This window comes from Strigops habroptila, chromosome 10 (assembly GCF_004027225.2).
Source record: "Strigops habroptila isolate Jane chromosome 10, bStrHab1.2.pri, whole genome shotgun sequence".
Taxonomy (NCBI): domain Eukaryota; kingdom Metazoa; phylum Chordata; class Aves; order Psittaciformes; family Psittacidae; genus Strigops; species Strigops habroptila.
In genome coordinates this window covers 4,497,336-4,519,947 of record NC_046359.1, presented here as the reverse complement: position 1 = coordinate 4,519,947, position 22,612 = coordinate 4,497,336, and the positions used below count along the sequence as shown (strand labels likewise).

Below are 22,612 nucleotides of genomic sequence, written 5' to 3'. Positions count from 1 at the left end.
ACACCTAAAGGATTGCAGTTTTGTTTCAGTCCTGTGTGGGAGCTGATGGAATATAAATCTCATGTTCTGTCCTCTGCAGTGTGCATGCCCAACATCACCTAAACACAATTCTGTTCTGAAGATGTTAAATTTCATCATTCTGTATCCACTATTGATTGAAAAAAAAAAGTTCTAATGAAACTCCTATGAAGACCTGAGGTCTGAATTTTCATACTGAAAGATTTAAGTAACAAAGACCAAGAAATTCAATGCATTTCTGCTCTACTATAGAAGAGTGGAACTGTACAAAAAAGAGAAAGCTTACTATAAAGAGTCTAAAAGGCACAGCTAAAAGAGTTGTCCAAGTGGTTGAAGGACACTGTGCTAGAAGCATAGAGCCAGTCCTTGGCATCATTCAGAAGGGCTTGAAAAGGGTGAAAAGAGTCAGTATGGCGATTGCTGGGGATGAGGAAGCTGAATGTTTTGTCCAAGTGAAGGAGTTTAAAAGGACCTTTAGCCTTGGCAGATTAGAAGTAAAAGTGCAAATGGGCAAGCCAGAAAGTGACTTGAGGAGTGGGTAGGAGTGTCGGAGTAGGCACAGACCCTTTAATCTGGTAGAGAGACTGTGGAGGTGAGATATGATAGAAATCTGCAAAACTGTGAGTGGCACAGAGGAGATTCATAGCCATTGCTGCTTTGCACCATTTCTCCCAAAGTGAAACTGAGGAGGTATGCAATGTAACTGAAGGCCAGGTTCAAGGCCAGGCTGGACAGGGCTTTGAGCAACCTGGCCTAGTGGAAGGTGTCTCTGCCTGTGGCAGGGGGGTTGGAGCTAGATGACCTTTAAGGTCCCTTCCAACCCAAACCATTCTATGAAGTCTAAAACCCAAAGTGCTTCTTTGCACAAGGAACACCTGAGGGCTCTCTTTTGCTCAAAGTTTACATGGGTTGAAGGAGTGACCGGATAAGTTTGTAGAAGATGGGCCTTTTGAATTTTGCTAAATACATAGAAGTTGCTGGAAATAACCTGAACTGAATATAGTGGGAGGGCACAGGATCGTTGAGAAGGGTGTATCTTACATGCAGATATATTTTAGCAGTGGTGTTGGTGGCTGAACTTACAGATGAAAGTGGTGACTGGTATAAAAGTGACTGTTTATCCTATTTTTCAATAAGGATCTGAGAGAAGGTTACTCTGCAAATAACAGGTTTGGAACAAATGCCCTTGAGCATCTTAATCAAATGAAAAACCATTGAAGGAATAATGTTCAAAAAATGTGATGTCTAATGGTTTTGTTTTCATGCTGCCTTCCCAGGAATCTCATGATCACATTCTATTGGATATTCCTGTCACTAGAGAGCAGATGAATCGCTATCGAGCTGCAGCTGAAACTGCTCAAAGTGAACTTGCAGCACTTTCAGTGAAGTATGATTGTGCCCACTCAGAGGTACATTTAAAAATACTTCCAAATCCTTCTCCAAACCTAAGGATTCTTTATGGTCACTTTTTGCAGGGAATAGAAACCTTTCTTTGAATACAGAACTCTTGTTTCTTGTAACATTCTTTTTAGAATTTCAGTGTGATTTTCAGTCTCCTGCTTCTGTGTTAATGAACTGATTATGAGTTCATATTCAAAATTAAGAAAGGCCCTATCAATGAAATAGAATTTCTGTAATTGTGGGTAGCTGAATATGGGAAACAGAAAGAACATGTAATATTATAGGAGAATGAATTGTTACTACAGTATTCAGCCAGAACTATAGGGGTAAGTGTACATTGGCTGAGCTGTTTTTGACCAGTTGATCAGTCGATCCTGAAATTACTGCAGAGTTCCCCTCCATTTAATGGCTATCCAAGACCAGTACTTTAAATTTCAATTTTATAAAGCCATACAGAACCTTGTGTTCTCATAGAAAGAATGTATTACTGGAAATGTTGAATAGCTTTTTTGCCAGCATGACTGATTGATTTATAGATTCTTCCAGCACTGTGCTTGCAAAAGCAAAAGGATAGTTAAGAAAGCAGCTTCATGCTCTTGCTAATAAAGACCTTCGTGACCCAGCTGAGGTCAGAGCCTTGTTCTGCTGAGTGCTCTCTAAAACTCATGATATGGGATTATTCTTGCTTTTTCTGCTGTTGGAACTGACCACAAGGACAATGGACAGTGGAAAAAATATCATATTTTGCAGATGGGGAGTTGAACCACAGAGAAATTTTAAGGTTATGAAGACTTTAAGCTACCATAGCTTGGTCCAGCTGCCAAGCAAAGCAATTTTTTTGTTCCTTTAGCTGCTCATTTCCTTCCCTGCACTGCCCCATCCCTTGTGCTGGCACAGATATATGTGTAGTTTTACAGTGCACTGATTTGTTGGGGAACTCATATAACTGAAAAATAAGCTTCTTTCTGGGTTGTTCTTTAGCCAGACCAGTTTCCCAATCTTATTTCACCTTGTAGTCACATAAATACTTCTGCTAGCACAAAGAGGGCGAAGTATGGAAACAAAGCCCATCAGCCTAGGAAAAGGCAGAGCTGTTTTTCTCAAAGTCAGTGCTCCTTTATGTCAGCTCCAAAGTGTCTCTTAAACCAATGCTTGCAGGTGAAGCTTATCGAAGACTGTGTTGCTGCTGCAAGAGTGGTCCTCCTGCCCATCTCCTTGGTGCTAGCCTTTTCCCTGTGGCATGGCCAGCTCCCCTTCCTCTTCTTCCTCTGTAGAAAATGAATCCTTTTCTGTCAGCTGTGTTAGTTATCTTGTTTATGGAGGAGTTAGACAAATACCAGAGCTGGTGCGAGGGAGAGGACAGGTGTGTGTGGCTGGGAGCAGGAGGAGCAGGACTTCTCTTTTCCAAGGCACTTGCCACACCAGCTTCCTGAAATTTCTCTGAGTATCTTTGGTTTCGTCACACTGGAAGCCTCTGGCGGAGCCGTGGATTTCCTGACATCCTGAATTGCAGCTTAATATCTTAAATATTTATTGCCTTAAAATGTTTGCCACAAGTTAAAAGCCCTAGCACACATCACAAAGAACAGTTAATGTGGCTTAATTATTTGTCTGTAAATTTTATTTAGCGGGAGATTAATACTTTGGATTGCATCTTGCTGCTTTTATCTGCAATTGTCAGGAAAGCTGAAACATGCCTTAACACTTCTTGTGACAAAAAAATCCACTTTAAATGACTTGTTCCTTTTAGCAAAAGAAAACACACTGAAATTTTGTGTCCCTGGTGTGTCTGCCTCAAGGTCAGTCTTTTAGAAAAGCTTGTAGGAGAAATAAGGCAGGAAAATGGAATTTTTGGCTAAAAGAGAGAAAGTAAAGAAACTCCATGAACTGTTGGGAAGTTCTAGCGTGATCTCTGCAAGATGTCCTTGACATTTGGTGGTGATGTTCCTCCTCCCAGCCTTCCCTAAAAGGCTCTCTTGTTGCTTGTATGTAAATCCATCTGCATCTGATCGGATGTTAGATCCAAAGACAAGCCTACCATGTGCCTACAGCACAGCTCCAAAAATTTGGTTGAATATGCTGCAAATCATCAAAAGGCTCCACCCTCCTACAACAGGATACTGTGCTGTTACAGCTCCCTCCAGGTATAGATAATCTGTGGAACTGTGCACCAAAACTGGGAGCAGGGAGGAGGCAGGCAGAAAAGAGGGAGTAGTGGTGTCAATGACTGTATTGTAATGCAGATGCATAAGGGAGGTGATAAGCAGAACTTAGGGTGGACTGTTTTAAATTCTGAATTTGTAAATAAATTGATCTGCAAGAGATTACCTTGAAAAGTTGTATTACACAACAGCAGCATTTGTTTATACAAACCTCTCCTATTGCTTTTTTCCTTTATATATGTTATGAAAATTATATGAATGTTATATGAAAACAAAGTTGCGTACCTCCACTCAGTCCTGTAGTGAGAGAAGACTGTGAGTCTTTTGTTCCAAAATGTGCTTCTTGTCGCATTATTAAACTTGTAGCGCGGTCACGTATTTCAACCTGGGCAAAATTCTTCTCTTTTCTTTTTTAAATGAAATTTCTTCTTTTCTATCTATAGCTTCTTAAACTCAGGTCCAGAATGGTCTCTAAAGAAGCCTCTTTTCAAGAGCTGAAGTCTGAAGCTGAAAGCTACAAGGAAAACAATGCTAGGCAGATGTCTCGCCTCCTGTCTTTGCAAGCCCGAATTCAGGAGATGGAAGAAGAAGCGTGTGTGCTCGCCACTTCTAAAAATCAGGCTGAGCTGAAAGCTCAGGTGGCATTAAAGGAAAACTTGGAGCTGAAGGAGGAGCTTCATGAGCAAAATGCCGAACTTAGGTAAGATTCATGTGAGATGAGAAACAATTTTTGTTTGGGATGACAGAATGGTGCAGTTGTCAGGACAGAAAAATACGTTGGTGGAGAGACTTTATTGCAGATCTGAATTCAGTTACAATGTCTTGCACAATCATTGTACCTGAAAGTGCGGAAGGTATTGGAACTTGAATTTTGGTTTGAGTTGCTAGCCCATAAATGGGGTTTTGCATTGAGGCAAACCTTGTGCCTTTCATAGCACACTTATGATGGGCAGTACCTGGAAGTATGGTCTAGTGCCCTGGTCCAGCCTTATCACGTGGCGTCTTTTGCAGCCGTTTACTTGTCATTCGACATGCTGTGTTGGCTCTGCAGTGGTGAGTGACTGTGCTGCTGCATTGCTCTGGTCTATTTTCCCATCTTCTGTGTCACAGCTGGAACCAGAACAGTGTCAAGTGTGTTTCTTCCTTAATGTAAACCTGTCCATTGGAAGCAGAGTAATAAAGGATATTAACATCCTGAAGGGAGCATGTTAATGTTTGTTTAATGGCTGTGCAGCTTTCAGTTAGCTTTCTCTGACTTCTGCTTTCTTCTGGACACTGTAATTTTTTTTTCTAAACATGTATACTGATTGCATAAATTTTTTATTAAATGATAGTATCCTGAACTGTGCTGTTGTTAGCATAATGTGTCAGAGCACTGGTATGTCAGTTCTGCATAAATACTAACATTTCAAGTCTGTGGGATGGAGACTGATAGCAATGTTGGTTACAAAGAAAAATGACTGGTATAAAAGTATTCTGAGTTCTAAAATTCCAAAATCAATGTCAGTCATATTATATTGATGCCTTGTAGACTTTTATAATGGATTTTTTCCACCATTATAAGGCTAATATCCATCTCTCTCTCGATACTGTCTACTTAACAGCAAGATGAGTGTTTACAAGATGTCTGCATTTCCCAACTCAGTACTCCACACTGCTCTTCCAGGCTTTGTACATTAGAAGTGGATCATTCAGTTATTTTAAAATCTAGAGAAATCCATTGCAGTGCACTTGTCTATTACCAGCTGATTTGACAAAAGCCCTGCATGGAGAGCGCTGATGTTGATCACCAAAGATTTTAGATATGATCCAAATAGAAGTGAGGAGATAGTTAAGCCAAGAAGTGTATTATGCATCCTAGCAACATAAGGAATATCAGAGTCTCTGATTAAGATTAAGAATCTGGTTAAGATTCTTTAAAGTGCTGCTTCTTGGAGTGGAGGGGAGCGAAGAGGAGGGAGAATTAAAAAAGGAAGAAAAACCTCCTATGCTGTTTCCTCAACTCATAAGGAGAAAACTGCCGTGTTTATTATACTAGCCGATTGTTACAGTGATATAATTGGTTTTCTGTGGCATAAATCTGTGCTGTCACTCCCAGTACACTCCTGGCTACTCTTTTTTTTGCCCATGACACTTGTGTCAGCACTTCTATTTGTGTTGCTGCATGGTGACTGGGACCAGGGAACTGCTCCAAGAGAGAAGGGAGCAAAATAAATAGCTTGTTTTCCAGTTCTACAAATCCCAGGTCCAATTCACTGTGCACCTGGCAAAGAGTGCTGGCAAAAGGGAAAGTGAGGGTGAATCCACTCTGTTGGAAGGAACAAGCATGTTGCATTGGCCATGAATCCACAGTGTATGCTTTCAAAGGTTTTTCTCATCATCAGCTAATGGTTACATGGGCCATGTAATACTAGTCAGCGTACAACTTAATGAGCTTTACTTGCTTGGTCTGGCAAACTTAGTAGTCCATGGCACATGCCTAGTCCTGATTAGGTATTCAAGAAAGATTTTCACTGAAAACCATTAATAAAAGGGAAGAGCAAGCCAGTAGGCATGAAATGCAAATTTACATGCTATACCTAGAGATATAGTAAAAAAATGTTTGATGAATTCTGTGATTGGTTTCCAGAAGTATACCTCTCCTGTTGAAAATGGTGCTTTTCTACTCAACAGGTCTATTGCCAAGGTATTTTTAGAGTCTGAACCGTGAAAAGCTTTTTCTTATTTTTCCCCTTTCCTCCCTTTCTTTGTGCTCATTAGTTCTGAAGAGCTAGCAAAACTGTGAAAGACCTGCCTTCTTTCTTTGTACCTCATTCCCTATTTTCTAGGTGCTCACGTCTTTATGGCCCTACAGGAGGTAATTAGGTTATTCGTAGAGTTGTCAAGTATGTGCTTTGTACTTCAGATTGTTTATTTTTACAAGGAGGCATGGTTCTGTGTGTGGTGTGCCTCAATTTTTCAGAGCCACGTAACAGTTTGCAAGGTTGGTGGTCAATCTTGTACAATATTCTAACATACAGGCATGCATGTAGGGTGTGCCTGGAACCTCATAGCTTCTCCCTTCTGACATACCCTTTCCTCAGGGCAGCAGTTTAGTGGCATTTTTCAGCTTAGTTTGGCTGGGACTACAGAAAAGAGGAAGGTGCTCAGAGGTGAGGAAGCTGTGAGGCTCTTGTTTTCTGAGGGCCAGTGCTTACTGCAGAAAGGCAGAGCTTTTTTGGCTCACAGTGTGTGCTGTGCAGTAGCACATGGAACTATCCTTGTCCTGTCAAGAGCAGTAATTAATGTTTTCCATTCCTCTCTGTTATTCTTCCACCTTCCTCCACTTTGCAGCATTTGCAACAATTGTGCTGATCTCCCTCCTAAGGCAACATCTGAAATTTTTTCATGGACCGTCTCTTTTGCTTGCTGTTTTATAACTGTTTACACTCAATGTGCATTTTCTATAGGAGTCTCATGCTGCTTTTTGATTATGGATTGATGCTTTGTTGCCTGTTTGATTGCCAACCTAGAGAGGAAAAAATCAGAAATGGAAAAGAATGAGTACAGAAATGACTAGCATACCCACCTTGAAAACTGACTTCTACGTTCTGATAAGCAAATGAGTTTCAATGAAATGTTTGCTCTAGACATCCATTTGGTGATATCTCACGTCTTTTTATTCTAGTGGTCAAATCTTTGTGAAGAACTTGCTTTAGAAAGTACCTTGTTTCTCAGCTAGAAACTCAGTAGTTTTGTCTCTTGCATTCTACCACCGAGTACTCTCTCATGGGTGTTATCTGAGAGGTATTAGAGTTGATACCTGTATTACCCTACTAGTCACATTGAGCTTTGGTTGGTTGGCCTTTTTTGTTAATCTGTTTCTTTGTAGTTTTTCAGAATCAGAGAATCATAGAATCAGCTAGACTGGAAAAGACCTTTAAGATCACCAAGTCCAACCTTTACCTCAGGATTGCCAAGACCACCACTAAACCATGTCACTGAGGGCCTCATCTACCTGGTGTTTGAACACTTCCAGGGACAGTGATTCCACCACTTCCCTGGGCAGCCTGTTCCAATGCCTGATCACCCTTTCAGTGAAGAAATTTTTCCTAACATCCAGTCTAAACCTCCCCTGGTGCAACTTGAAGTGATGCTCAGTGTTGCAGCATCATGAGGAAGATTTGAATTTATACGTTTGCTACCCATGCAGCCTGTTTGCTTGTTTGCTGGGCTTGTCTTTGACTCTGGTAACAGGAGGGATGTAACCACATTTTGCCAATGAGTTAAACTGACTGCTCTGTTATTTGGTTGTTCATTCTTACAGAGCTTCTCTAAGCTGATACCTGCTGTTAAGGATGATAATGTTTCATGTGGGATGTGTATCCCCATGATAGGCACCTTTAAAGAGTGATGAAATTGATGACAAAGAGCTGCCTTTTCTTCAATACTTTTGTAGTAGTCCCTTGATATTTTCTGTTTTCATCCATCCCTTTCGTGGGCAGTGTTGCACTGCAGAAGTTTCTATGTACAGTGAAATAGTCTCCCTCATCTCTGCTTCTGCTGGTAAACTTCCCTTCGCAGGTACTCTGGATGTCCTACACTTCCATTAGTCCAGAGGGGCTGCTTCTTCTCCAGTTTGTTGATCAGCACTCTCAGCTTCTTTAGAGAGGGGATGCGAAGTGCTGTTAGCATGTTTTTACTATAATTTGATCACCCTCTTTTCCCTTACCTTTTTCTAAGCTTTTGCTTGTAGCCCCCATTGCTAGTATCTTGAGGGCACTTTTTATTGATGTCACCTGGTTCTTGTGTTTTATTGAAATACTGTGCTGAGAACTAGTTGGGATCACAGAAGATTCTTTAAAGTGTTAATCAAAAGCCAAAATGAAGAAATGTTTGCACAGAAGGTAACAACTAAAATTATATGTATTTAATAACAGATATAGAGAATTTTATTTAACTTTTAAAATTCATTTTGTGGTATGCAGAAGCTAGCAATAAACTTGGGATAATGTCTTTTGCTTGGAATTTTGTTTCAGAGAATATTTTCCTGATGTCTGTATTTTTTTTTCTGCCCAGTAAATATTTGAAAGAGCGTGAAGAAAGCATGACTCATGCTTCTAAAATCAGCAGAAAGTATGAAGAGCTCCTTACACAGCTTTCTGGATTATTGGACACAGACATCAGAGAAAAAGAGAAACCACAGGAACATTTAATGTCAAAGGTGATTATGTGTAGGCAAGGATTTCAGTATAGCAATTTAATAGAAGAATATTTGGTTGTCGAAGGAATAAAGTGATGAAGACAGGAATCTTTGTGTTAAACAATGATCTGCAGACAATGCTATCATTCAATTTTTCACATTGGGCTGATTTTCAAAGGTGCTGAACACTAATAGACCTCAATGAACTCAGTCTGCTCTTATCTGTATAAGTATTTTATCAGCCTGTTAGTTCCCAAGTACAGGCTTAGATACTTGTTAGGTACTTGTTTGAAAGCTTTCCTGAAAACATTAACACTGGGAATCACTAGGTGGTGTGTAAACTGCGCCACTAGATCTTAACACTTGTCTCAAGCTGACATACCATTAAATAGAAACATCTGAAATGGCATACCCTAAAACAGTCTGAACTATGCCCTCTAACAAAAAGCTGTAAATTACTGTGTGGTGGTTTTGAAACTTAGTCATAAAATTTGATTATTTATCTTCAGAATACTTCTGAAGTTCCAAAAACTAAGCTTCCAGAAAGGAATGGAAAATTATTTGTATGCTCTTTTAACATTTGCCAATGCTGCTGAAGGGCAATTTGTCCTAATTTTATGCTTTTCTTTTTTTTCTCATGTTCTGCTAGTCTTTGCTATCCCTATTTTTCTTCATTTGAGAGCATACTAGGTATTTTGGGAAATTCAGTTTCATTATATTCATATTATTATAAGAGTTCCAGCTATAAGCAATTCCTTAATATACTAAGATTTTCTAGGTACATGTCATAGCTATTTTTTTAAGTACTTGCCCTTATAATATTACAGGCACATTGAAACTGTGTTAGATACTCTAATAAAACTCGGCTGGTTGTCATTAGAGGCCAAGATGTTTGTAAGCTGTAACTCTTACATGCTTTAAGTTAAGGAAATAAGTGGAGTTTAAAAGAAAAAAAGTATATGTTGATGTCTTGTTTTAACAATGTAGTAATAAATCTAGTTGGGAAATGTAATTTGAGCTGAAAATTCTGTGCATTAGGAAAACTTAGCCAGTCTTTCGTTTGGAGTCACGGCTCCTCTATTTAGCTGCTTTTCCACATTATGGTTTTGTTTAAGACTGAGTTGATCTGTCTTAGTCTTAACAAACGTCTTGCCAGTAGGAGTTAGGGTACATTTTTTACCTTATACGCTCTCTGAAATGCCCACATTCATCTATTCCACTTAGAAATAGTGTATTGTACTGAAACAGCGCCAGGATTCTCCTGGAAATGACTCCAAGGGGTTGGCTGCTCAGAATAGCAACCCACCCGGTATTTGGCCCTGCCCTTAAATATGCGTATGAGATAGCTTTTACTAACTCAAATCTGCCAATGCCTAAAAAGATCCAAGCATAAAATGCAGCTTTCAGTTCCTCATTCCAAATGAGAGGCATAAATCTTAACAAGCTTAACTGAAATGGTCTGCTTTTCACATGAAGTTAGCTATCTGGTATGTTTTCATTTTCTGATCTTCATGTCACGTGCAGATATGCGGTGACAGCAGCTTTTCACCTGTTTAATAGATCATGGAGGTTGTGTGGGAGTGAATCTGAACTACGTTACACTAAGTTGTGGGTTTCTGGGCGGAATATATTTCTCATTTTAATTGTCTTTCTTCTCGTTTTAGAAAGGAATAATAGAGTGCAATTATAAGTCTGACCTAGGGATGACCAGAAACACCATGTCTTTATTGGGATGATTAGGAGCAACTGTACGGGGATGAATATATGTAATTTTAAATGCTTTAAAAAAGTTACTAATATTTGAATTATTTCTCTAGGTCTCTGAAATATGTAAAGAAAATCTGACACTAAAAGACCAGATTGCTGCTCTTCAAGAAGCTATCAATGACCATGAGATGGAGTCCAAAGCTAGTAGAGAAACTATCATGAGGCTTGTTTCAGAAGTGACCAAGGAGCAGAAGAAGGCAGCAGGATGCTATCAAGACATGGAAAAACTTAGTAAGGTACATAATTGCATGAAGCAATGACATTGTGTAAAATAGATCTGATATAGATTTGATGTCTTCCGATGATGCTTGCAAATATCTATTTTTGCTTCCTTCCTATTACTGTAACCTTTGCTGTGCTTGCGCAAACATGTAAATAAACAGATGTTTATAGAGTTAATGAGTGAGTGTATCTGAGTCACAAGCATGGAACAATGAAAATGTGCTATTTTAAGTATATTTATGTGATATTTCAAGTTTTCTGGGGATTCTTTTATTCAGTTTCTCTAAAAAATTCTAATGAGAAATTGAAAGTAATTGATAGGACGCAATTTTATTCTTTCTCTTAAGGAACTGGAAGTAAAGTGTCTTGGCTTCCAGACACCCTAGATTATCTTTTCATTATGTTATGAAGTTGGATTCCAGAACTGTAAATACTCAATTGGCTTGTACCCAAAATGTTGCAGGCAGTAGCATGGGTCTTGCAGGAAAACACTATTTTGCTGAGGGCAACCCATAAAGGAAATCTGTGCAGCAGGAATGATGCTGAAATTAGAATTTTAAGTTAAGTTGTAAGTCAAGTATTCACCAAATTCACCTAGGTATGATTTGGAAAGGAAAAGGATGTGATTTAAAGATTTAATTGCTCCAGGAATGCTCATCATTAATAGTTTTTGTATATTGCAAAGGATGGATGAACAAAAGTGATTTTGTACTTTGAGTGATAACTGTGGAAAGGGAGCAGTTTAATAAAACTATAATGAAAATTTCCCACAGGAGCTAGAGCAGCGTGGTTAAATTTGATGGCCAGAACTTTAAGAAAATATGTCTGCCAAATATGTAGCTGACTTGTGTGTGACTGAGTTTGTAGAAATTTTTAACATAAAAGCAACCTTGTGCAAGTAAGTTTTCAAATGTAATGCAACATTTTCTCCACCCACCTGGCATTACGTTTTCCCTGAACAGACCACCACCACCATACGCTTTAAAGGATGCAGTGTTCTGATTTGGTTGTAGGCAAAATGCTTAGGAGATGAGAAATAGCTGACAGTGTGCTCTGGAGAAGAAAGAATTTGTTGTGGAGAAGATAAATGTTAAGTACCACAAGGGTCATAAATTTTACTTACTGCTGAAAATACTTCTTACCAAGCTGTGTAAAAATTTCTAAGACTCAAAGAGAACTAAGAGAGAACCATAAAAAAATTAAACAGGTCATTTTTGGAAACATTTTCTTCTCATACTTCACTTCAGACACAGGTGTGTGAGTAAGAATAGAGAGTATTTTGCTCACTAAGTAACCCAGAATCAGGAGATGTTTTAAACCAAGATGAGGGCTTCATTTGTGACTTGTTTTGCAAGCTTGCTCCGAATGCCAAAACATTTCCAAAGCTGAGCTAGTTTTAGGAAAAATATTGTCCTATCATTGTTGTGCAGATGCCAAATACATAATTTATTTAACCCATTTTACAGAAATGTCTTGCTAAATTATTAGCATTGCCTTTCAAATGAAGTGTGTGCCATCAAGGCTTATCTAGAGGCTGTAGATTTCCCTGTTGCTGTTTCAGCTACTTAAATTTACAGATACTGAGTAAATCTGTTGAGAAGATTTTGTGTTCACAAAAGCATATTAAGAAATTTAGTATTGTAAAGGTAAGTAAAAAAATCAAAAATGCTTTAAATCCACATATCTAAAAGAAGATATATGGCATCCCATCCTTTTAGAATTCTAAACTTCTCAGCTTTCTGACCAAATATTGTGAGAGCTTGCTCCTGGAATTCTGCAAATATTTTGCATGCCTTTACTCTGGCAGTGCTGGATATCAAATTTGCATTTGATAGAAAATAATTTTTAAATGCTGCTCAGATTTCTAGACTGAGAATCAGAATACCTGTTCTTTCTTTCTGTATGTCCAGGCAGTGATTACTAACTATGATAATCATAATTACAGAATTATGACATTCTTCAAGTGTGTAGAGGCCATCGCACTGTTCTGTCAGTCTTCTCCAGCAAACCTCAGCCACCACAATGTTCCCTGCCACCTTACATTCTTTGAGACTGTAAGGTCCTTAAAAAAATGTAATATTTGCTCTAACCAAGTTTATTTCTAGTATTTGGCCAATTCCTATATGGTATTTATTGAAGATATAGAAGAAGATGCATATATTCTTCCACCAGATGAATTTGCCTTTTGTACAGCATTGCCATTGATGAACCGCAAAACTAGTAAACTGTTTCACATTTTTGCTATGATTCAGCCTGGAAATATTTGTGATTCCCTCTGAAGTGTTAATTTAAAAACCTGTTTGGCAAAGATATGCACCATGCAATGTCTTTAAAGAACATATTTGAAATATAATTAAGCAATTTTAATTAATACAAATATACAAATTAATTTTAATACAAATATATCTGCATGTACTACTGATGCAAAATTCAACAAGAAAATACTCTTCAGTATTCAATACTGACTTGTATTAACTTATGTTATTACTGTATAAAATGTATTTAAGCAGCATCAAATCAGTATAAATTGATTAAAATCAATTGATTGTATGAAAACAGTTAATTAAAATATAAAATTATTTAAGGAAATTGATGAAGCGTGAGAAACATGCCTACATTTCGAATATACCCAAATACTTTGATGGTAGGAGATACGACCAAATGATTTTAGGTTTTTCTTGTCCCAGTAGGTAATGAGTTTCCCAGAACTTTTCTTTTTTTCTTTTGGTTATAAGATGTCAGTAAGAAAATACATTAGGGACAGGCCTCAGCAGGCATCACAAATATTTCCAGGTTGAATCATCAGAGAAGACAAGAGATAAGAGCGAGCTCGTTTGCAGTCCATGTGATAGAACACAAGGTAACTGGAGGTGTGGGTGTAACAATTCATCTTTAAGATACCTGCATTTTCTTTTATACCTTATTATTACCGTTAATGTAATGTGGGGGTTTTGTATATGTATGTGTAATTGCCTTAGTATATTGAGACCTTGATGCTGATTGAGGTGCCAGAATTAATAGAATCCTAGAGTTGGAAAAGACCTTTAAGATTATCGATTCCCACCGTTAACTGAACATTGCCAAGTCCACCACTAACCATGTCCCTAAGCACCGCATCTACACATCTCTTTTTTTGAATACCTCCAGAGATGGTCATTCAACCACTTCCCTGGGCAGCCTGTTCCAGTGCTTGATAACTCTTTTTTTGGTGAAGGCATTTTTCCTAATATCCAGTATAAACCTTCTGTGGTGCAACTCGAGGCCATTTCCTCTTGTCTTATTGCTTGTTACTTGCGAGAAGAGACTGACCCCCACCTCACTACAACCTCCTTTCAGGTAGCTGTAGAGAGTGATAAGGTCTGCCCTGAGCCTCCTTTCCTCCAGGCTAAACAACCCAGTTCCCTCAGCTATTCCTCTGATTTGTGCTCCAGACCCTTCACCAGCTTCATTATTCTTCTTTGGACGTGCTCCAGCACCTCAGTGTCTTGTAGTGAGGGGCCCAAAACAACATAGTATTTGAGGTGTGGCCTCACCAGTACTGAGCACAGGAGGGCAATCACTTCCCTAGTGATGAGTAGACACACTATTTCTGGTTGAGGAGAAGCTCAACATGACCCAGCATGTGCACTTGCAGCCCAGAAAGCCAACTGTATCCTGGGCTGCATCAAAAGAAATGTGTCCCGCAAGTCAAGGGAGATGATTCTCCCCCTCTGCTCTGCTTTCATGAGACCCCACCTGGGGCACTGTGTCCAGCTCTGGAGCCCCCAACATAAGAGGGACTTAGACCTGTTGGAGTGAGTGCAGAGGAGGGCCACAAAGATGATCAGAGGGCTGGAGCACCTCTCCTGTGAAGACAGGCCGAGAGCTGGGGTTGTTCAGCCAGGAGAAGGGAAGGCTCCAGGGAGATCTTATAGCAGCCTCCCAGTACCTAAAGGGTCCTGCAAGATATCTGGAGAGGGACTTTTTACAAGGGCATGTAAGGATGGGATAAGAGGGAATGGCTTTAAACTGAAAGAAGGTAGATTTAGATTAGATATTAGGAAAAAATTCTTCCCTATGAAAGTGATGAGACACTGGCACAGGTTGCCCAGAGAAGTTGTGGATACCCCATCTCTGAAAGAGTTCAAGGCCGGGCTGGATGGGGCTTCGGGCAACCTGGTCTATTGGAACGTGTCCCTGCCCATGGCAGGGGAGTTGGAACTAGATATTTAATGTCCCTTCCAACCCAAACCATTCTATGATTCTACGTATATGAAAGACCTTATCCCTTCTTTTTTCCTCTCTTTCATTTGCCTGCCTCTTTAATGTGATCATCTCCCTCATTTTGTTTTGCACTGTTAAATACAGCTCTTAGCCACCCCTTATAAAAGACTCCTCTCTTTCTCTGCTTAAAAGACAGAAGTAATTTTCCTCACTTGTTACCGCTTGAACACATTTTCTGTTAACACAGCTGACCTAATATTGAACACATAATTTCTCATGAAGGCGGCCTTGCCAACATCCTGTGCAATGTTTCTGTTACTTTTACATCTTCTCTAGTCTAGAGCAGGTAGGGTGTGAGCAGGTGATCGTAGGTTCCAGTCTGTGTTCCAGCCTGTGTGGGTAACTTAAAGTATGGCACTATGTTTTATGAGCCCTTTTGCTCCAGTCTCATATAGTTGAAGAACCTTTGGTGCTACTTTCTACATCCACAGGTGAGTACATCCATGGTAGATTTGCTGCATCTCTGGTATCGAACAAACAGTTATTGATACAGTCTACCCTGGGTAAATCCACCTAATGTCTAATCCTGTTTTCTTTGAACATCAATTTCCATAATTATTCCTGTTTTCAAGATCTGTGTGTGTCAGCATTGGGCAGCTTTTTTTGGCCCTACAAGATGCATACCAAGACCTTCATATAATTCAGAGCCATGGGACATTAGCCATAAATGTTGAGGAGTCAAGGAGAAAACACAAACTATCATGGTTTCACCCTCTCAGTCTTCTGTGGCGGAAATTGTTTACCTGCCTGGGCTGATCACTTAGGCTCTTACGAGTTTGCTTCTTGTTGGGATACCATCTTTACATGTCACAGTATCTTAATTTCTGGGAACTGTTCAATGATCAAGGGATGATTTCTTTGAATCTAGCCAGAATAAATGCTCTCCATTCAAGAGAGATTTCAAGGATTGTTCAGAATTCTAATGTTTTGAGTTTTACAGCTTTTCATTCTGTAAATTGCTTTTTTTTGTTTGATTGTTTGTTTGTTTGTTTTTTTTAATGTTTGGGCAACAACAAGCTTGCAGTTCCTTATTTTATACCTTGATCTTTTGATTCAACTGTGTTTGTTTGCAGATGTTCACAATTTGAAACAAGATTGTATAATTAGGTAAACTCCCTGGTACTGGCAACTACTTTTGCACTGCCTTTCTGAAAGGAAAAATACACACTTCTGGAAACTGTAATTGGAATAAATGACTCTCTATTCTTTGCTGTAATTACCATAATGTAATTCTGAGCACAGGTGGGAAATTGCTATTAATAAAACCTGTTTAAAAGAAAAAAGGAGAAAATGGCAAGGAATCATGCCAAAATTTGTTTCCAAGAGAGTTCTACAATTACTTTAGAAAGGGTTAGTAACAAATAATTTCCTAAATGACAGGGTTTGTTTTGGGTTTTTTTGATTTATGTGTTTGCATGTTTGCCTTTTTGAAGCTATTTAAAAATTTTAGTATTTTTAGTATTGTATATTTATATTTCATTTCTAAGGGTGCCACCCAAACTCCTTTTTTGTCCATCCTCACTGTTGATCTACATAAATACTCCCAGATTTACTATTTGATTGGCATGTATTCCATCAATACAAATGACTCTCTATGCTACACAGCAAGCACACATAGACCCTGAGAGACCCCCGAATAGTCACCGTATTCACAACTGCTTAGGGAACAATTCTTTAACTCCAGTGTACTCAATCTTATTTCTTATAAATCCACTTACTGAGCCCCTGCTAAACAACTGAAACTTCCAGGTAAATTCAATCACTTTATAAATACACGATCCTCTGGCATAATTTTGTGTCTTGTGTGAAGTAATATTCTTTCCCACTTGTTCCTATCAATCAGGTAATACCCTGAGGAGTGAAGGCAGTCTTTGCTGTAGTATTAGTCGGTTTCACTGCAAATTTTATTCTTGTATATGAAGGTGTAAGCACTCTTAGTATTGGTTTTGTGAGGAAACGAAAGAAAGTTCACAAGTTGACTGAATGAGAGGGAATTTTTTTATTTATGTTTACATGAGTTATTTTTCTTTAATTTTTCTACCATCATTTGCTTTTGTGTCATGTGCTAGGATACACAGTTCTGTCTGTCTGCTCTGCCCTGTTTGGTCAATATTTCATGTACAACTGATGTAGATATATACGTGCTGGATATTTTTAATTCTTTCCAAACTGAGTCTTGATTCACCAGAAAGTTGTAAAACCTCTGGGCTTAGAAAGAAAGGATCATGGGTGTCAGGTGTCTCCCTACTGAGGACAACATTGTCTTTGAGTGTGTTACTTCTGAAACGCAAGAGGCTAACTTAAAAAAAACACCCAATTTACAAGGATACTGGGTAGAGACACCATCCTATTAGTCCTTCCCCAGTTGTGCTTCTGCACACTGACTGACCAGCAGAAGGGGCCTGTTGTAGGTTCTGTAGGAGGACACATAGCTCTTCACTGACTTTCTTCTATTCCTCAGGCAAATTCAACCTGATGGTAATAGGGATTTTACTTCTTTAGAACATGACATAGCTCTGAATAATTCCCTTTTTGAAAATTTTTGTAAGTGTTTCACAATTTAAGGATTTCTTCTTTGAGGTGAAATTGGTATTTGAGCATTTGTACCCTCTTTTATGCTGTCTTAACATCATCATTGTTTTTGTTTGGCCTCTCACTCTCCATTTCTGTGTATAAATACTCTCAGGAATTTTTGTCACATTCAGGTAAGCTGATCTTGGAGATCACGTCTAATTCTGCTCTTAACACTATATTCAATGAGTTTGTGCGTGTTCTTTTGGTCAGCCCTGAATTGGTCAGGCAGTTGGACTAGGTGATCATTGTAGGCATATTTCAACTGAAAAATCCTATTCTATCCTGCCCTGCCTTGCCAAGCCCTGCCCCTTCTGAGCTGTAGTACTTTGTCTCTATTTGTGTTGCATCTTGTTCACCATTTGTTTTCTAAGTAAGTCATATTATCTGAAGGAAAAAAATAAGATAGCAGTAGTTTTACGAGAAAAACTTTTGTGTTTTCCTGAAAATTTTACTCATGTATTAATTCTTGCAGGCCACAGCAAGGGATTAGTCTTTAGTATGATTACAGCAGGCTTTGGGCTTTCACCAGTTTCAGTGGGAGTTCTCGTATGAAGCCCTGATCCTGACCCATATGACCAATATGGGTCGTAATTTCTCTATCTACAGTACCTGCTTCTGAGTTATTCCCTGCTTTGTGTGTGCAGAGGGTCATAACAAATTTTAAAACACTGGTTTAACCTTTCATGTATTTTAGGATCTTGACAGTGCTATAATAGGGAGACAGAGTTTGGAGATGGAGATCAGAAACCTCCAAGATAAACTGACTGCTAACCAGAAAGCTTTGGATGCCTCAAAATGGGAACTGCACAATCTGAAGAAATCTTCTAGTGAGCTGGATGGAAGCTTGAAGAGCAGCAAAGAAGAGGCCAGGACTGCTCAGAGCTCTTTAATGGCTTTTAAAGAGCAAATTGCTACCCTACTCAGTGGTGGATCTGCAATAGTTAAACCTTCAGAGAAGTCCATTTTGGAGAGGATCCAAGAAATAAATTGCAAAGAGGAGAGCAAAGAAATAGTAAGTTAGCAACAGCTGTACTCACCCAACTTGTGTATTTATCCTCTTTGGATCCTTTTTAATTTCATTTATCTGTTAAAATGTTGATTCCTTCAGTGCAGGTTTTGAAATTACAGAAACCTTTTATTTTTGTTGTCTGTTGATCTGAGATAATAGGTGAAAAACATCTATGTTTTATTAGGTAGAAAGGAGTCAGAAATGAAATGAAATGAATAATAGATGCTGCTAAAAAGAAAAAACACAATAGTGACTTCAAGGACTGACTTGTTTCTCAAAGTGGACATAATTGATGAGTTGCCCCAGGCAACTGCTTTCCCTCCAATCCTTAAAACCTGCACCTAAAAAGAAAAAGTACGTTTGCGCTTGTAATTAAACATGGTTGAAACCATAACTGTTCACCATCCAGGAGAAAGGCAAAAGGAAGGCAGCTGACTATTTTAATGCTTTGGCTCGAGGCATTTTGGCTGGTAGTGTTTGCAAAGATGTGCTTGCACGTACAGGTAGAGGGACAGCTCAGGAGGAAGGTGACCCAAAATGCAGTCGGACCAATGTCAGAATTCTGACACTGCACTGCATTTGCTTAATGGGTATATATTAGTTTTGTCAGCAAAACCAATTATATAATTAAAAAAAGTCACCCACTAAATATAAAGTTGTTTTCATTGAGTCACTGAAAAACAATTTGTGTCCTTGACAGATTTTAAGATTCTAGCATCTCCAGCTGGTGTAATAGTTTTTTATGTTAGCAAAAGTTTTTTTCTGTCCAAGACTGGAAATAACTCTTGAAAATATCCCTGTGTATTTTGATTAGATATTTTGTTAAAAAATACTAACCAGCTTCCCTATAATTTAGTTTGAGAATCAGTATGACAAATTTCAATGAAAACAAGCTTTGTGAAAACTCTTACTATTTGAAAGTGATCCACTGAAGTGGAAGGTGGCAGGAACTTTTTAATATAGGAGCTCTTTACATATAGTTTTGCTATATGTCATGGAGTGTTGTTTCCATAAGCAAAATGCTTTCAAATTGAAATCTAATGAGAATTTTATGTGCACGTGTTTGCACTATTTGGTGTTTCGGCATACAGTACATTCTGTTGAGATGTTGATTGTGTTGAGGACTGCTGAAAAGGGGAAATTTAAGTCGACTGGTAGCTATTGAATAAAAACATTTTGCTCCTGGGGATGCTTTCAGGTGACCTGCTGCTTTTGTAAGATTCAGTTGCAGCTAAGTCCATTTACATTGACCAGCTGTTAGTCTCTTTGTGGATATACTACAGTACATGCATGGTGTGTGCAACTTAGTTCTTATTGTTCCTGATTTTATTCCTTAATATTAGCTTTATAGTCTGGCTTGCCCATCCTGCAGACTGGTAGTATTGGGAGGATTTAAACTTGGTCTTTATTTTGTTGCAGTTATGAACTTTTCCAGCTGCTTGAGAGGAGCATGTCTGGTTCTCCAAGTAATAGCATTGATTTGAAAAGTCGTGTTCTGTTAGAGAGCTACTGCAAAACATACCATAATCAACTAATCTTTTTTTCTAAGCAGCTGTGATTATTATTTTAGAGGTAAAGAAATTGGTGTTCAGAAAACCAGATATTCCTCCATAACGGTATTAAAATTTATTTATTTGGGTGCTATGCTATAACCTTCTTCCCCTTCCACTGAAAGACGTGTTAACTTTTGCAATGGAAAACAACCTCTTTTTTTGGTGTCTGAGAATGGAGACAGATTTGGTTTTCAGTATTACTGCTATCAAAATTAAGTATATGTGCTAAAAGTAAGCCTTTATTACTAAGACAAAGCAATTATCAACTCCAATCTGCTGCTACCTAAATCTGTGGTTTGGAACAAAGATGCTGGTCTAAGAGTTGCCACCTTTTGTTGGTTTGTTTTTATATAGTAGAGGAGCTATGTCAGCTATGTCTAGCATAGCATTCTGCCTCTGCTAGCAAATACAACAATCGGCTGCTATGCTTCTAGCAATGCTAACCCAAAATACTAGTTCTTCCTAAAATACATAAATAAATAAATAAATAAATGTGGCTCCGTTTCCTGAATGATAAACATTAGCTTTAAACTTAATATTGCTTGGTGATTTTAGTCATTGAAGCTGAATGATGAAGCTTTGTGGATCATTGTATTTGCTAAGTATGTTAAGTGATGAAGCTTTAATGTTTTACTACTCTGTCTCATTTGGAAAAATTTATTTGCATGGCTCTAAAGGGAACTTTGTTACTAAAGCAGTGTTGGCATCTATTGTCAGAAGAGTTTCTGCATTAAGATTAGGGGCTTTGAAATAACTAAGCTAAAATGCCAATATTATGCATCTGTGAATCTGTTTCTAATAGAACATAGACTTTGTCATCAAAAACCTGTTTTACAGTGAACTACTTTTCTTTCTGCAAATCAGAATTAAAAAAAAACCAACAACCAACACAACAACATTTTCTTAGGTTCTATTTGTAAGGAATATACATGTTGGTATTTATGTGTAAATCAGATTCCTATTGCATCTCTGGGTGAATTTCTTTCCAGGATTTGGATGCAACATCAGTGTTAGGATATGTATGCTTTACTATCAGTCAATCAAGAAAAAGATTAGATGTCTTCAGATAGGATTTTTTATAGACCTTTCAGTACACTCTTCGACCTTAAGTAAAAGACACACACAGGTGAGTCATGAAACATCTTGGCAGGGTCAATTAGCCTGTAGTGTTGCTGGTGCCCAAGCTGGCTTGTTTCAAAATGGCCCCTTTGTGGCTGAAATCCAGCAGCAATGCCAGGACAGCTAGGGTTATGAATCCAGCAGCCAGCTGCCTCGCTGCTGGAAGTTAAACATTTGCTAATGAATGTACTAATGTGTAACAGGAGGAGGGTTAGAATTAGGTCTTCCCTTTTTCTGAGAAAAGATTGTATCATTTCTGTCAGGACATTCTGCAAGCAGCTTGCCTTTGCAATCCTAGATTAGTGGGATCTGGAAAAGACAATGCAAGAACCTGGGAGAAAGAGGACCCTCTCTGAGTGTTTTGATGTCTTCTCTAAACAGGTTTTGGTTTTTAATTTTTAAATCATCACTGCATCTCCTCTGGGAATTGTGTGTATAGGACTGTATACACTAGATGAACTGACAAAATGTTCATCTTTACATCCAGGCCTGGTCAGGTGTATCTGATTTACCTCTGCACATGCACCTGTCAGAGCGAGCTGTGAAAAGTTTGTATTTGAAAAGGCCTGTGAGAAAATAATTCACTGCAACTGCTATAGTCAGATTTTCTATGAAACTGCTATAGTCAGATTTTCTGTGAAATCTGAAATGCTCCTGAACATTATGTTTCCTAATTATAATGATTTTGGTATCTGAAGGGCATCTGAGTTAATCATATTCTGTACACTAGCCCTTAGCATTAACATTAAAAAAATAAATCAGCGTATATGCTGACAATGTCCAGTGATAGGTATTCTATTGCAGGGTTAAGAAAGTGCTTTGAATCAGTATCTTAATGACCTTTTCAGCAGTTATTATAAGATGTGTATCATCCGAATATGTTTGGACAGCTCTTGGGTGTGTTGGTCATTTATCCTTTGTAACATACTGGAGGGGTTCACAGACGCCTGGAGTCCAAGGCAAGAAAATATTCTCAGTTCATACAGAGCACAGTCCTGGTTATGAGGTCTCCAGGTTCAGGTCCTTTCTGTTTGGCAAGTTTTGTTGCAGATCTATGGCAGCAAATCAAATTCATATGGATGAAAGGGTTTCTCTTGACTACCTACAGCTGATTGTGCATTGTCTTAATTTTATCAGGTTTTGTCGTTGCATATTGACATACTGACTTTTAAATGCAAAATTGACAAGGCTATACTACTAAAAGCTTAGTACGAGAGAAAAATAAAGTTCAGCAAGATTTTATTGAGGGTTATTTGGTTGCAGCAGGGTGGTCTCCAAGGGAGGACCTGCCTCTGGAAATGAGTATTTGCAACTTCTTATAACACAAGAAATAAAATCCCTA

General features: G+C 38.5%; 1 protein-coding gene across 3 annotated transcripts in view; it reads left to right on the top strand.

The window, feature by feature from the left end:
- The window catches only part of CCDC170 (coiled-coil domain containing 170), a 40,030-nt gene that overhangs the window by 5,404 nt on the left and 12,014 nt on the right, over positions 1–22,612 (top strand). For 2 of the 3 annotated variants that reach the window (XM_030498914.1, XM_030498913.1), the window contains exons 3-7: positions 1,296–1,427; positions 4,025–4,281; positions 8,640–8,784; positions 10,581–10,766; positions 18,284–18,601. In XM_030498914.1, the coding sequence (XP_030354774.1) occupies positions 1,296–1,427; positions 4,025–4,281; positions 8,640–8,784; positions 10,581–10,766; positions 18,284–18,601 (1,038 nt within the window). The remainder of the gene's footprint in view (positions 1–1,295; positions 1,428–4,024; positions 4,282–8,639; positions 8,785–10,580; positions 10,767–18,283; positions 18,602–22,612) is intronic. The other variant, XM_030498915.1, reaches the window with a different exon arrangement.